We start from the raw sequence: 16,474 nt of genomic DNA, 5'->3' as shown, positions 1-16,474 counted from the left end.
ATGAGGCCAAATACTTCCTAGATTATTAGGTGAACTAAATAATGTAGGCCAGGGAGCTTCACAGCCCAAACTCAGCTTTGAGTTTGAATGGGATAAATACAATTTGGAATATATAAATACAATTTAATCAGAAAAAAAACAGCACAGTATAGACAAATACAGTTATGCTGGTTCACGAGTGGCAAAAAAACGCAAAACAGGTTACAAAATATTATATAACCCCGTGTGTAAACCTCATGGAAAATATGTCTTTGGCCACATTTTAGTACTGTTAAAAGCAGGTACCGTACCCAATGACCATTGCTCATTCCTCTGGGATGACATAATATAAGCTAACTCCTACCACACACTCAGGCAGCCAAGGAAAATGCCTGTTTGGTTCTCTATCTTCCTTTTTCCTCTTATATGCCTTCTCTTCAATACCGATTTCTCCAGCTATCCTTCTACTTATCTGATTTCTTCTGGTTCTTGCACGCTTTGGCTGCAGTTTTACTTTTAACTCAACTTCCTTCTGCTTTAACCAAACCTTCTCCATGCTGTCCTGTGCTTTCCCCTTTTCTGCCGTGTTCTCTCTGTTACATACTCGTCTTTGTTTCCCCATTCCCTAGTGTTTGTATTTGTTTCTTCTCTCCTCTCTCTGAATCTATTGACTGCACAATTATATTAATACAGGGCGTGTTTCCATCAGCTGATTTTATGCGAATAAACAAGGCCGGGTTATGTTGTCAGAAGGTGGCAGCATGGGCTTTGCATCACTGTAATAAGCAGAGTAGAAGTAGAGGCCAAGATATAACTATTCTTTGCCGTCAGCTAGCATTGGCCATATTAACAGTCACATGTGTAAAATGTTTTTTTATTTTTTTATTTTGCTATTTGCATACACATTTGAGATATTTCAAAATGCTTCAGTAACACCCTATCAGCGTCCCATCTCCATTGTCCATTTCATTCGGATGCTTTCAATGGTTTTCCCTTCCTACCATCAACTTTTCCTGTGCTTTTTCTTCACTTGTCCATGCATCAAAACGTCCCCTCCCTTGTCCTGTTTTCCTACTTTTTTTTCTGCATTTCCCGCCCTCCTGACCCAAACCAGTCAGTGTCCTCTCCACTGTCCTTCACATGCCGTTGACTAGCCTTCAGCCGAAGGCCTTGTCTAAACCAGCCAGGCCTTGAGAAGCGGCCCTGACAGGCAGCGGAGGTAGATAGCCTCACAGACACACGCACACACATGAACACACACACACACACACACACACACAGAGCAGCCAGTGTTTTGTATCCTTCACACTGGCTGTGGTTCAACTCATAACATGTGTTTACCCCCGTACAGTAACAACCTCCAGAGTAAGAAGTTGGTGCAATTAACTCTCTCTCTCTTTGTCTGACAAACATACGCATGTACCCCTCCGAACTGCAAGAGGTATAAAACAGAGCAACCTGTTGAAAAAAAAAAACCATTAAAAGTATTACAATATGATACGTTCAGGTACTATATATATATATATATATATATATATTTATGTGACTTTACAGGGTGAACCTGTGCTATATCCCAGGCAATCAGTCTGAGCATGTCTGCCTGTGTGTGTGTGCGTGTGTGTATGTGTTAAGTGTGGGCACAGAGCATTCAATGTCCATAACCATCACCATGACCCCTGTCAAATAAATAGAGAGAGACTGGATGGAAGACAGGAGCAGAGCACATGGAAAAAGGTAGCTGGGAAAGAGAGGGAGGAAGAACCACAGAAATGTACATTCGCTTCAGGCTGTAATTGGGACCGAGTGCAACAGTAGTATACGGCACGCTGCAAGTATTTTATAAAAGCAAATTAGAAATTAGAGTTAAAGCATGTTCCAATGCTCAAACTAAAGTAGAGTTTAAGTATCTCAGGGTTTTCTTGGCAAATCAGAATAGATGATTGGTTCGTCTTTAGCACTTATGCAGGTGTAATACTAAACCATTAACGAAGAAAGAGCGGGAAATGATTTCCCCCGATAGGGTGGCTGGGATCATCATTAGAGAAAAGAGGAAGGAGCTCAGACCTCCAGAGGTGAGATACTGTTGCTCTTTTGCACTGGGATGATGACTCTTGGGCTGGCCCAGAACAAACTGGACAGATTATATTTGTCATCTAGCCTAAGAATACCTCAGTATCACCCAAAAGGATGGAAAATGCTGCTAAGAGAGGGACGACAGGGCTACCTTTGTCTGTCATAATCTGATTGCAGATAAGCAGCAGAAAATGGAGGGAAGGACACCGGTGCCAGGAAGACATACTGACAGATCTTCTCTGCGAACATGAGATCAAGTACCTGCTGCTGTTGCCTGCTGCTCCCTCTATGGGGTTGATACAACAACCATGTGCAGATGATTGGGTCCACATTGACAGCTATGCCCTGAACACTGACCAGCAGGACTGCACCTGGAAAACACACAAACATACACAGAAAACCAACAAATCAGTGTGGATAGTATAACTCACAGGGCAAAGAAAATCAAACCCATGATAAATGGGCACTTCGGAAAAACTATAGCAAAACATATACACATCTGTCTTGCTTTAGCAAAATCAAAATGACTGCAGATCAGCTGTTTGAAAGCACTCTAGCCACGTTTAACAAGTCCAGACTTTAGTATTTTACACAACTATTCAATGCAATGCAGATAAAGAGATGTACAGAATGACTGCCTGATGTGACGGCTGTGTGAAGTCACCGGGAAAAAATGTATGTTCTGATGCTGAAATAGCACTACCACATCAATGAGGATCACTGAAATCAATGTAAGGTAATAACCAAAGAGTGAAAGTGACTTAAGGCAAATGTTTTCAATCGAAAGTCATGTCGACTCAATCTTCTCAGACAGGGTAAAGGAGTATATACTGTGTCATAATGTCCTGCTGGTGGGTATAGAGCCTGCTTGTTGGAGTGCAGCAAGGAGCACAGTTTGTTTCAATTGCACCGTTCAAAGTGGTATCACACTAAGCCAAGAATAACATTTACTTTTGATAAATTTCTATGAAACTCAAGACTTTCTCTGGGTTTTGGTTTACTCTTAAATAATAATCTTTACCAACAATAAGCGGGCCCTGAGGTAATGCATTAGGATCCTATCAATAATGATTCCCATGCCGGCAGGATTAGCGCAGGGTCTCTGGCGTGCCGTGGAATGTCCCAGCATGACGATAGGAGGATGTTTCAGCTCTAGAAGGACTTTCAGCAGTTTAATGGAGCTTTGGACAAGACCCCGGTCTTCTGTTTCAGGCCCCGAGGCAAAGCCGTGTAAGACCGTGTGCATGAGTGTGTGTATTCGTGTGAAAGTGTAAATGTGTGTGTGTGTGTGTCTGTTTCAACTCCATCAAAGCCTGATTGCCTGCTGCTTTGCGTAACATTTTAGCATTTCTAAAGCATGGACAAAGCACGATTACAAACCCTCCCTCAACAAACGCACACACGCATTTTTGTTACACTAGCTCTCGAGCTTGGCAGGAATTACTCCCTCCTCCATTATTCCCTGTGAACAATGCAAATAAAACTGCTCTAATTTGCTCCACTTTTACAACATTCAGTGATTTGTGACCCGTGAACTTGTGTGTGTAAGTGCCCTACGTGTGTGTGTTTGCAGTGTGAGGTAAATATGTAGGGCTGAAAGCATGAGCATTGTGCAGTGTGTGTCAGTACAGTCAAATATGTGCTTTTGTGTTAGGGTAAGGTGTGAAAGCTTTGATGTGAAAATCTCCAATATAATATTTTACAGTGTATGCCCTTGTCAGTACGAGTGTTTGTATGTGTCTAATTATTATTCACCAGCCACACTTCAATCCTCGACCATGATTTATTACTAGTACAAAATCTTTTCTGTACCAAAGGCGAAAAACATTCTCATTGGATCAAGTCAACCTGGGTGTTCTTCCACTATTGCTTCATCTGTGCACCCATCCTCCATAGCTTGCTGCTTCCCGATCCATCTACCCCTCTAAACATCCTAATTCCCTGAAAACAGACTTGCAGGCTTCTTGTTTTTCTTCAGTTCTAAAATCTAAAACCCCTCTGTGCCGTCTTCTGCCTCTTCATTTCTACCTCTCCATTAGTCTCCACTCCCTCAAGGTCATTCTATCACTTCTTCCATCTTTCATGCTCCTTTTACCCCATTCCCTCTGAAACCCTTCTTCCAACCGTCCCCGTCATCCTACATCCACCTCTCTCCCTCCTCCTGACAAGGAATCATAACCTCAGTCCTGTGGCTTGAACTTCTATACCGCAGTGTGGCTGCTTAATAGGCTTTGGCTGTGGCTGTAGCGCTGGGGCCTGACTTCAAGTGGTTTCATCATAGCTCAGAACAGCAGGAGCGGTATAGGCCCCAAAAGGCTGGGAACGGGCTGAGTAGTGAAGATGTGTTTAATAAATTGACCCTAAATCGATGCACCGAGCACGACTAAGCACATTCAGCAGAAATGAGTCACAGCACAATAAATCATCTAACACAGTAAATGGATTGGTTATTTAACAGCTATTACAGGATACACCAAATAAAAAATAAACTTCATCTTGGGATATGTTATGAAAAGTTCAACATGAGAAGTTTATGCAAGGTGACAAAATAAAAATATAGAGGAAGCAGTTGGTGGAGAAAGCAGATGCAATATACACATAAATCCCACATCTAAGTTTTTATTACAGAAACAAGATCCCATCATCGGATGAGTAGAGCTGATTTGTTGAGTGTATTAGTCTCGTAGGTTGGCAGCTTAAATACGTGCTGAAGCAACTGCTAGTGCTTAAGCAGTGTTTTCATTGTCGTGTCAGCAACTGCAGTCTTACTGTGGCTGCGTGTCATGTCTGTTAATGACAGCCATGACCATGGTGATATATCACAACACCACTCAGAAAGCTCTCTTTCTGAGATTAACAGAGCAAACAATCTTTTCTTTCTCTTTCTCCCTCTGCCAGTTTGACAGTGACACCGAAATAAAATATGTGTTGACCTGCCTTTTGAGGCTTTGAACACCAAAGCTTTACTATCCACACTGTGTTCTTGTTTCATCATTGTGTTGACATAACTGTCGGAGAGTGACATGTCCTTTGAAGCTTGCAGCACCATGAAATGGCCTGGCATGCTTGGAGGGCGACCTCGGCAGCAGGCTAACTGTTGTTTTTTTCCACTTCGACGGGGTGGCATACGGGTAATTGCAGAAAGTGATGACAATGATAACAAAGGTGTTTTTCTTACTTCCTAAATGATTCCTCAAGAAAACACCAGAGAACGGCTCAGTGGCCTAGACTGTGAAAATACATACAACCAGAAAACGTACATAAAGGCATGTGTGAAGACACAGTTACCTGGACTCCTCCATGATGAACCTATTAATGTCAGTGGTGTTTTTTTCCATTAGTGGCTAAAGACCAGTAGAGTTAAAAGAATGCATGGGGTCCCTACTGTTGTTTTACTGCTGTCTGACATCAGACTGGTGGCAGCCTGAGGCTATAGTGAACCTTTAAGCCCTCCCTATGGTTTTGCCTGTTTCTTCTTTTCTGGGTCAACGCCACTATTAATCTATCAAGCAGAGATGTTTCTGTCTTCTCTCTGACTTTTTATCAGGTTAAATAGTTTATACAAGCACATTTCTAAATGCAAAATCTCCTTTTGTTCCGTCACTACAACCATGAAATTGAATAAACAGGGAGCGGTCAGGTCAGTGCAAGTTCAAAACCAAGTCCCACAGTGGAGACCAAAGCCCTGATTGGGGTTACAGAGAGCACAACCTCTCAACTACAAGGTCGTGACCCCAACATCAGAGTAACAGACAGGCAAGGAGAGGTGGGAGGTGCTCTCCAAGCACCCCCCAGGTAGACAGAGGGGGGGAGATTCATGTCCCAGCCAGCTAATCGCCCCCTCAGAATCGCTTCATTGTTGGACGTGAGGCAGCGCAGGGACCCTGCGTCCAGCTTCTCCAACAAAAAATAAATAAATATAGCCCAGCCCGCGTCAGCCAGATGACTTCTGACAGGTTTGGTTAATTTCGAAGCCAAGTAGCAAAACAAAACATTACGCCAGCGTGCAGGGCCTACACCGCCTTTAATTGCTTTTCCGATGAGCTCATGACTCGAAGGTGTCCTGGAGCAAGCCATGCAGCCCGACAGGTGTTCTACTGGTGTGTGTGTGTCAGTGTGAGTGTCTGTGATAGTGTATGAGTATGTGTGAGTGTGTGTGTGTGTGTATATGAGAGAGAGAGAGAGAGAGAGAGAGAGAGAGAGAGAGAGAGAGAGAGAGAGAGAGAGAGAGAGAGAGAGAGAGAGAGAGAGAGAGAGCGCGCTACACACCACTGAAAGCGGCTCAGCTGTGTGTGGGTGGATGCAGGGAACAGTGTGCTGAAATTTTATTGTGTGTGTGTGTGTGTGTGTGTGTGTGTGTGTGTGTGTGTGTGTGTGTGTGTGTGTGTACATGCATCTTTGTGAACGTAAGTGTTTCTATTTGTGTCCGTTTTCTATGAGCAGCAGGACAGTGAACAGGAACTGAAGCCACGCACACCTTCTTGCTCTCACACACACATACGCACACAATCCTCTGACATATTCACATTCACTGTACTGCTGTTCCCCCGCTGAGCTACGACCCAGCGGCTCGGGGCAATGCCGCCACAGGAGCCCAGGGGCTCAGGAAGGACACAGGCAGATTTGACTGGAAACAGACCCTGGCCTACGGAAAGCCTGGTCTCACTCTGGGCCTATTTAACACTCTGTACTGGAAGCTGGTATATACGTGTGTATGTGAATGTGTGTGTGGTTTTTACAGAATATAAAGGGTTGTGTGTGTCTGTCAATATGACCCAACTACGGTAGCTTGCAGCTGACAGGCAAGACACACCTCGTAAAGGTTGACTATAGCTGTGGGTACAGTAACAGCAGTAGGAAGGAAGAAAGCTGGCGAGTGATTCAGCCAGCAAGGAAATCAACAAAGGGGCATACAGAGAGAAAGATAGACAGAAAGGGAACATAAAATAAATAGTCTAAGAAACAGATTCACTGGTACACATTAAAAAGAAAAATACCCAGAGAAAGTTTGACAGAGTCGACAGAGACACAGGACATAACGAGAAAGAAATAAGAAACTCTGGATGAAGAGAGTACATCTTGACGAGTAAGTAGCTAGGATGCAAAGTTCAATGAACCCGATAAATCACATACATCAAGTGAAATATATATATGTGGTGAGCATGTTTGAAAGGTCTACATACATTTACTGTGCATTCAAACTGTACATGACTCAAAACTGTTTATGTTGTGTGCTCAGAGTGTGTGTGAGTATGTATACAGAACGTGTGCGTGTCAACATGTGTATATGAATAGTAATGTATGTGGTGACAAACGGGCTCATCCACAGAGAGAGATCTATCCCTGCTTCCATCAGGCTAGAGACGACGACTCCTATTTTTTATTTTTTTTCCCTCCATCCACTGGGTTTGTTGACTCATGGTCGTTAGCTGTGGGCCTGACACATTTCCCAGACTTATGTTTTAGTCCCGACTCGAGCGTGGTGCAGCGCGGTTGTCTGGACAGCTTCGGGTGGTGCTTGACTCAACAGTAGCAAACCGTTCCATGTGTGTGCATGTGCATGTCTCCATGTTAATGTGCACACGTTCTGTTTGCAGATAGATACAAAATGAAAATATCTGATAAGGGTCACTTCCCAAGATATCAAGATATACAGTATTTCAAGCCGACTAAGATCTGACCCAAACATAGGTGAATCAACGTTTGATGTTTGAAGTGCCTCTGAAGTGTGCCTGAGGCCACCACCGGATGTTTTTGTCTACTTTGGAACAAATTCTTAAATCACATAAAGCAGACCACACACTAAACAGTTGATGATGGACAAATGGACTGAAGCACATCGATAGAATGTGTTGCAGGCCAGTAGTGAGGCCAGATGAGGGTGCAGAAGCCAGCAGAACAGCAGCTTTGTCAAGCTCCAGATGTTGATAAGAGGATCCACAGCCATTCATATCCCGCTTCTAGTTGATTCCTAGCCTTCATAAATCCACATAAACTCTTGTGGTGTTGAAAAGACAACCAGACACTGCACAGTTGCTGCCCGTGCCCCGAATGAAACCCAACCATCCCTGATTTGGAGGATTCCAGCTGTTGGCTCGGTTCCTATCCCCTCTCCTACATTATTTCTCTGATATGCCAAAGAAAAGAACAAAACACTGTCTTGCTCACTTTAAACCACTCCAGCAGGACATACTTATAGTCGCAACCAAATGTGACCTGGGCCTTGTCAGGAAGATAGCTAGCCTTCTTAATGAGAGACAAAACAGACTTGGTCCTGATTGCATTAATGTATCATTACCATATCCATCATGGACATACAGTGCACTGTGTGAACTCTAAATGAGCCCCAGTGTAATGTAAGGGGAACAGGAGAGACACTTCTGAGCTCATTAAAATAAACAGACTTCTGCTTCTGCTGCTGCTTTCCCACAGAAAGCTTGAGTTTTGCATAGTTACCTTGAAATCTCCTTATCACTGCTATCATTAAGCTGGCTCATGGGCTTTCTCCGCAGTTCAAGCTGAGTTCTCTCAGTTTGTCATGAGGAGAAGGGGGAGTAAGGCTATTTAATGTCTGCCATTAGGTGGAGTTGGGTCCAAATATTGTTTTTTTATATATAAATTACACTGTAACAAATAGAAAAGTTTATTGCAAGTGGCAAAATAAAGTGTATGTGATATTGCGAAAATGTTATACTCCTGGGGTTAATAATGTCCATAAAGAGGAAACACACTGCCAAATAAGTAATGATGTTTCTGTCGTAATAAAATAGTAACAACTTGACAAAGATTGGAAATGCTTTCTACATAACTTTGTGAAGTTTTAGATGCACAGCAATCAATAACGTACTGAAACATCCACATAGGAGGAGAGAGAGAACACTCAGCTTGAACTGTACTACCGTTACTATACCACTCATTCCTGTGTTGACCTTTGGTGAACTTATTGGTTCAGATTAAAAGCTTCTAATATTTTGTTCGTTGTAAGGCATTCCTAAAACTGACAAATGTAATTGTGAATTAAGTATTAGTTATTTCTCAAGTGTAGACAATAAACAGATCAGGCATAACATTATGACCACCTTCCTAATATTGTGTAGGTCTCCCTTGTGCCTCCAAAACAGTTGTGACTCATCAGAGAATGGACATGGGCCTTCTGAGGGTGTCCTGTGGTGGGGGCCTTTGGTTCCTATGGGTTGAGGGGGAGGGGCCTCTGTGGATCATCCCACAGATACTTGATCAGTTTGGGATCTAGTGAATTTGGAGGCCAGGTGAACACCTTGTGCTGTTTTTCTTTTTAGTTGTTCATAAAGAATTTTTGTGTGTGTGTCTGTGTCAGGCTGCATCCTGCTGGGGATGGCTACTGCCATCGAGGAGTGCCATTGCTATGGGGTGGGGGTGCCTGGTCTGGTTTAGGTGGGTGGTACATGTCTAAGTAACATCCACATGAATGAATGCCAGGTCCAAAAGTTTCCCAGCGGAACATTGAATTGTCACAAGATGGTCAATGTTATTGACTTCTCCTGTCAGTGGTTTTAATGTTGTGGCTGATCAGCGGATGTGTAGTGACACAATTAAATAGTATTCTACAAAGTGTACATTTTCATAATTAGACACAAAGAATATTGCTAACATGGGACGTAAACAAATTTGACAGAAACGTGTGGTGGTTATTTCTGTGTATGTAATAAACCTTTGTGTGTCTGTCTGTGTGTTGTGTATGTAACCACGCTGATGAAAACACATTGTATTCACACATTTCAATAAGATTACTGCGGCTTGTTTTTTCTCTTCACTATCAGATGTTGTTGACTGCGTTTTCTATTATTTTGTTGTAACACACCCCCAAATATCCTGTTGCCTCTCGTATTTTGTGTCTCAACTAAGAAACTGACTTGCGTCACAATACAGCTGTCTTTTCCAACAAACATCCAGATGGTAGGCACCCAACACCATCTTCTCCAGTTATCCCTTCAGTTCACTCCACAGCCCTCAGCTTTCAAGAGAGCATGCAGCACAATCAAGGACACAATCCTGTCTTTAATTACCTTCCAGTCTCATCACCTCTCTGCAAAATCCTTGTTCCTTCAATCTTTCAGCTTGGCCTTTTGTCAGTTCAGTAGACTAAGTAATGATCTCAGTGACAGATCAAAGTCTTCTGGCTAAGATTTAAGGTCACTCAGGAAGCTGGGAATGTTCCTCTGAAGAATCTGACATTTTCACAGTTATGTACACCGCGTCCTCCGTACTGTCTGTCCGTCTACCGGTCTGGCGGGCATCCAGTCGGCTGGTCTGAATATTTCTGTCAGGCAATTTGTCGGTTTGGTCCATGAGTGAAGTCAAGTTAATTTTAAAGACTGTGAATTTTGGCAACATCTTAGGTGATAAGGGGTCACTGATGAGAAATGTTTTGCACCATGCTCCTCAGAGATCAATAAAAGAACACAGCCAACATTTAAAAGTGTTTTTCCATGGATGTTCAGTTGATTGCTGCTCATGTTAGCTACCGAGTTCTTATACTGTATGTATTCCAAAGAAAACGTTGCCGCTGCTGCCAGAAACTTGGGCGGCTGGGAATTCTGTACACCAGAGGATTTCTTCCTGGGAAAACCTGCACAGCAGCATATGTTGAGAAATGTTCTTGTAAAAACCTTCAGGATAAGCAGAGGGAATTTGTATTTTCTTTTAACAAGTGTGAGTGCATGCAGTTCGGTTAAAGTACGTTATGGTTGTAACAACTTTTTGCAGATGTTTTCATAGCAGCGTGTTTGTTACAGTTGGTCTCAGTTTCTCTCCACAGGTGTCTGCATTACACTTTGTCTTAAGACGATGAGCATCTGAAATCATTACTTTCATCCCTCTACTTGTATTTACTTTTGCACAACATAAAGAGAATCATCTAAGATGTGCATGAGCGTAAACGCAAATGTGTTTTTGCTTTTATTTTTAACCTCAACCACAGTGACAGCCTCATCTTTCAATTAAATTCGCAATCTCATTACAAACCAAGAGCTGAATAATAGGTACATGGGAGAAAATGCGGACAGGGGAGAAGTTTATATGAAATTGCCTATTATCTCTTAACCCATTCTCTTGCGTTTCAGTTTGAGTCTCCGTTGGTCCTTCTCTCAGTTCCCACTCCCAATATCCACCTCATCCTCTTCTTGCTTGCCACAGTAGATTGAAGATTACTCCTCTTAAAGACATAGTCTTAAGTGGTTGCACATTTGAACCATTTAGCAATTTGGTCTAATGGTTTCAGGATGAGCTATTTTAGCTGCTATGCGGGGACGAAGGCAGAGGGGAATGAAGGGGTGTACAGTGCAATGAAATACTAGTTCTGATTGGCTGCATTTCCTTATCCAAGACGGGGGTCACTGCAGTGTCAGTGCTACGAGGGATGAGCTCAAGCAGAGATAGGATGATTACAAACGAACAATTAGAATTAGTTAGCAGATGGGAGAAAAACATTCCAAGACACGTTAGTGAAGTGTGGGGGAAGATTATTTATGGTTGATTTAGGCACATAAAAATGTGATGTTGCAGTCAAGGTATGGGTAAAAATGACATAAAATGATGGTCCTTTTGCTTCATTAGAAGAGACATTGCGAGATTAATATTCCCTCACTGATGTGTCAGTAAAACCTCAAATGCTTGCTTAAAAAAATGTTCCTAGATGACAGATGTGATAAGACATTACCAGAAACATGCATTTTTTTTTTTTTTCACAGTATGTGTGTCCTAAAGCTTCAGAAAAAGAGATCCCTTGCTTTGTTAGCCTGTTATTAGGCAGCGTTGAAAGAAGGCATGGACTGAACACTCCTCACTCACTGCAAAGTAAAGGCTAAGTGTGTGTCTTGTTGTTGGAGGGTGTCAGTCCTGTCTGCACACACACTGATGATAAAGAAGAAGTGTTTACACCCATCAGAGCTGTATTTAATACAGTCCGACATCACACATACAGACAGACATGTACTTGTGCACGCATACATAAATAAAGGATGCTCGGGCCACCTGCAATACAGGAAGTCCAAACTACTATCAGCTGCCCTACATTAACAAACCATGGCACAAAAGCAGTGATGAGTCAGCTACTCTAAACACACTTGAAATGCTCCCCAGACTGGCTTATTGCAAACCAGCAGGACAGATAGGGAGGAGAGGGAGATGATGGGACGATAGGGATGAAGAACGCAAGGGAGGGGACGGGACAAAGAAAGGGAACGGTGGGAGGAAAGAGGTGGGTTGGGACGGAGGAGAAAGGGAGGGAAGGCAGAAGAGATATATGGGGAGGGTGTGAGGGGTAAGGACAAGTCTTTGAAGACAGAAAAGTAGCAGCAGCGGTTGCCAGAGAGGTTGCACTTATCCTTCAGCTTCTATATGAGAGGTACAGGGTCATGGAAAGGGACAAGACACCTTCTTAGCTGCAATGGTCTAATTGCTTAAAACACATTGTTTTTGAAAGATTGTTAAATACACGCTGATAGTCCGTGTTTCTTTTCTGATAATAAAAGCCGGAGAGATGACATATTTGGTGACTGTACAAATACCAAAGTCATCCAAAAAAAATCCCAGTATGTGGAAATCTGAAAACTTGATGAAAATTTATTTTATCCAGGCACGCATGTGTATCTGGAAATGTGAAAGTTGATGTAAGACAATGTGGTTATCGAATTAAGTAGTGACAATTTTGAGTTGGGAGACTTGTGCAGTAATTTAGTTTCTGATATAAACAAGCCATCTTCCTGGCAGTCTGTGATTGAGGATTAAATGTGTGCTCTGGATTTTGACCAAAGACCTGGTGTGTTGCTCTGCATTCTCCCAGACTATGGAGTTTCACGCTATATTTCCAACAGATTGTTGACTAGCTTAAAACAGACTTGTAACCCCTATTTATGCATGCTAACTAGGCCAATGTTTCAGAATTCGGAGGGCTTCTTATCTGAGTGGGTTGCAAGCTTACACTTCAAGTTCAGGTGAGGGCAATTCATCTATGAGACGTAGAACATGTCATCTAAGGTGGGTGTGCTATTATTATTATTAGAAACTCTAAGAACACGGTGGCTGAACTTTTAATTATGAGCCAGAGGAGGCTGATGGAAGCTAATGTCTAGAGGCTATTAGTGTCGGGGACAAGTCCTTTCATCTGTAGGCCTTGTATATGCTACGAGGAGAAGAGAGCAGTGCCGGGGCTGCCTGTGTTTACTGCCTGTTTATCTAATGGGCATGTGGGGGGCTGGAAGGCCACGACAGGTCAAACCACACACAGCGAGAGGAGTCCAGGACCCCCGGAGGACCACTCAAAGTGATGTGATTTTACAACTACTGCTTGGTCTATGACTACTGCTGCTGCTGCTGCTGCACACACACACACACACGCACACAGATTCCCATACTTGACTCAGAGTGATGATAGTTTATTACTACTGTGTTAAGATGAAGTGTCCCTAGAGCAGGAAGATGACTCGAGGGTTCCTGTGGACCTTAAGGCCCCCAAGGAGAAGTGAAGGGAGCACAGCTTTGAGAAGGCCAAGTATGTATACACACTAGATTGCTGCTTTAAACCTGCTGTGTCTAATTTATATAGTACACTGAAAATACACACACACATACATAAAACACATATTAAACACATACTGTATACAGTTTCACTCTCATATACACATAGTAACAGTGTAGGCTTACTGATTGTAGCATTGTACAGGCCTTATCCAAACATCATAACACTGACGGAGAATTCTTTGTTCACAATGAGTAACAGATGAATTTGAGAATGTAGTAAAACCTATCACAAGCATCAGACTACAAGTTTAATGCTATTACACCTATGTTGCACGGTAAGTAAATAAATGAGAGGTTTCTTTCATTGCGGATGGTTATACCGCTACCACCTGTGTGATCTCAATCTTTATAACCAATGCCGGCACAGAGGACTGCTTTGTGCCTACCGAGAGAGAAAGAGAGTCGGGGATACTGAAAAATTCACTAGCAACCAGCAAATCAAAGGCAAGCAGTCTGGTTTGTTTTCTCACGGTACAGGGTCTGACTGAAAAAAAGAGGCTAAATAAAATAAACCTTTAATTTGACTGAAATTGGAGGCAACAAGCGCTGCTGTAAGAAAAGGCTGTGAAGTGTGATTTCTTGCGGTTTGGGTTAATCCTGATTGAGGAGCCCCTGAGTTGAAATGTCAGCAATATGAGACTAAAACAAAAATAATTACATCCAAGGTTAATGAACACAACTGCCTGAGGCACTAGAAAGAAATTGGGGTGTCGGGGGGAATGTGAAGGAGGGGGGCAGAGAGAGAGAGGGAGAGGCCAAAAACCCCAGAGCGAATAAGGGTAAGTCTAAAGAGCAAGTTTAAGGGGCAATTTGCCCTCATTTCTCAAATGGAAAGGGTCAAAATCATAGACCCATATTTGTCTTCACCCAGGCAGCTAAAGTGCTAAGTCCTCTCGGTAGAACAATATATTGTAAGTGAGCAGGCTGGCAGTCTGATACAGGACCATCCATCTGGGACTATACTATACCCTGGGTTCTATTTACCCTCTAATGACTTGTATGACTAAGGGATAAAACATCAGGTTTGGCAATAACATACCTCCCCTTTGCCATGCAAGTTTACACCATCTCTCCAACGTGCTTTCATCTTTGCTGTTATGTCTACACATACTATGCCAGCTGTGCAGGGAGCTGCCTATTAAAATAACAGCAGTCAACAGTGTTAGGAGGCACCTGCATCTTGCCTTGCAGCACAATGTGCACATGTCTGTATGTACTATATGCACTCTGTGTAGTCAAAAAGGTGAGCATTTTAAGCAGCTGTGCAGTGTGCAACCTAAAGATTATGAAGTTCTGTATCACATTTTTATACCTCAAACAAAAACAATCTGATCATTGATTAATGAATACCCAAGAGAACACAACGTGGCAGTGTTTGCAAAATCTCAAGATAAATCTGTGCTTGACCAGCATGCACTGATTTATCTTGAGCACAGCTGTGATCACAGGACAAGATGGTTCAGCTCAGTGCATGCTCACACTTACTGTACATGACACACAATGAAAAATGCATGCCTACCAAACCCTGCGTGAAAACTTAAAATGTACTGAAATAAATGTAGCTTGTATCGCTTATGAAGTTCTTGCCCAGGAGTGTATATCCAGTCAAGTTTGTTCGTGTGTTTGTATTCTTTAGGACACTCTCACCCCTCCGTGTTCTTACAGCTGGCCGTCCGGTGCACAGCTGCTGGAGGGGGATGAGTCTGTGGGGCAGAGAGCCTCACAGAAACAACAACCCACATCAAAGCACTTCCATTGGTGAACATGATTATCAACCTTTATCCTTTGAGTCTACGAGTCCTCCCTCAGTCCAAGCATCATTCACATAGCACGGGGAGGAAAGGGAGAAGATGACCACAAACTTATCTCTTACTCATGTCTTCTTTTTGTTTTTCTTTCCTCTTTTGACAATTTCCTCTTTTCTTTCTGTTTCACTTTATCGCCTTAAAGCCATACACGCAAACACAGGCACAGTCAAAGAGAGCCGTCACAATCGTTCCATTTAGTCCCTTATTTGTCCATCATTGCCAAGTTCAGACCGGGATGATGAGTTCACAGGGCATGTGAAAGGTTACACATTGGGTCACTGACCAATTACACCTTGCTGATTATGCAAACCTGCATAATGTTATCTGAGTGTGGAAGTGTGTGGAAGAGCACACTGGGCTTTGACAACTCAAATCCAGACACAAGACAAGACAAGGTCAAAATAAAACTTTCGGCTGTTAAGATAAAACAAAGAAATTACATCCCATTTATTTCAAAATCATTATTCCCACAGCCCTGTAGCAACTATACAGAAATAGATGAATAAATATCAATAAGTGTGACATTTCCAGTATTCTACCTCTAATTACAGTATATACACTGTTGGTTTTAATACTAAAAGTATTTTGTGTTTTATTGTGAATGTGTCATGTTGGGTTTACTTTTGGTGCATTATTTCTTTAGAATAAGATCCCATGTTTAAAATTAAAAGTATAATATTATAATAGAAATATTCTGTTAAGCATCCATTGGCAACTTAAACCCACCAAAGCCTCTCGGGATCAGGGGGAAACCACCGATCCGAGTGTTAAGATTGCCTTACTTTCTTACACTGAAAGAAAATGTGTTAATATGATCTTGGTGCTGATATGCTTTTGGGAATCCAGGACCCCGAGCTGGGTGCAACCAGTCAACTTTTTTCAGCTCCAGAGGAGCTGAGTAATAAAGACCAGACAACAGAATAGCATGAGCTGATCTGTCTTTCCAAGCCCAAGGGATGGTCAACAAGGGTCCATAGTGCATTACCTAATTTTAAAGGATTGTGTTCAGCTTGTATTTTGGTTGCTGTGAGGTCAGAACCCTGAAACAATGTTGG

At 42.5% G+C, this 16,474-nt stretch overlaps 1 protein-coding gene across 3 annotated transcripts in view; it reads right to left on the bottom strand.

Annotated features, from left to right (window-relative positions):
- The window catches only part of vps13b (vacuolar protein sorting 13 homolog B), a 284,402-nt gene that overhangs the window by 168,887 nt on the left and 99,041 nt on the right, over positions 1-16,474 (bottom strand). For all 3 annotated transcript variants that reach the window (XM_084556273.1, XM_084556271.1, XM_084556272.1), the window contains one exon: positions 2,314-2,423. In XM_084556273.1, the coding sequence (XP_084412399.1) occupies positions 2,314-2,423 (110 nt within the window). The remainder of the gene's footprint in view (positions 1-2,313; positions 2,424-16,474) is intronic.

The sequence above is a fragment of the Chelon labrosus genome, assembly GCF_963514085.1.
Source record: "Chelon labrosus genome assembly, chromosome: 12".
In the NCBI taxonomy this organism is placed as follows: Eukaryota; Metazoa; Chordata; class Actinopteri; order Mugiliformes; family Mugilidae; genus Chelon; species Chelon labrosus.
Note: the sequence above shows the minus strand (reverse complement) of the source record. Positions and strands in the feature narration are given on the sequence as shown.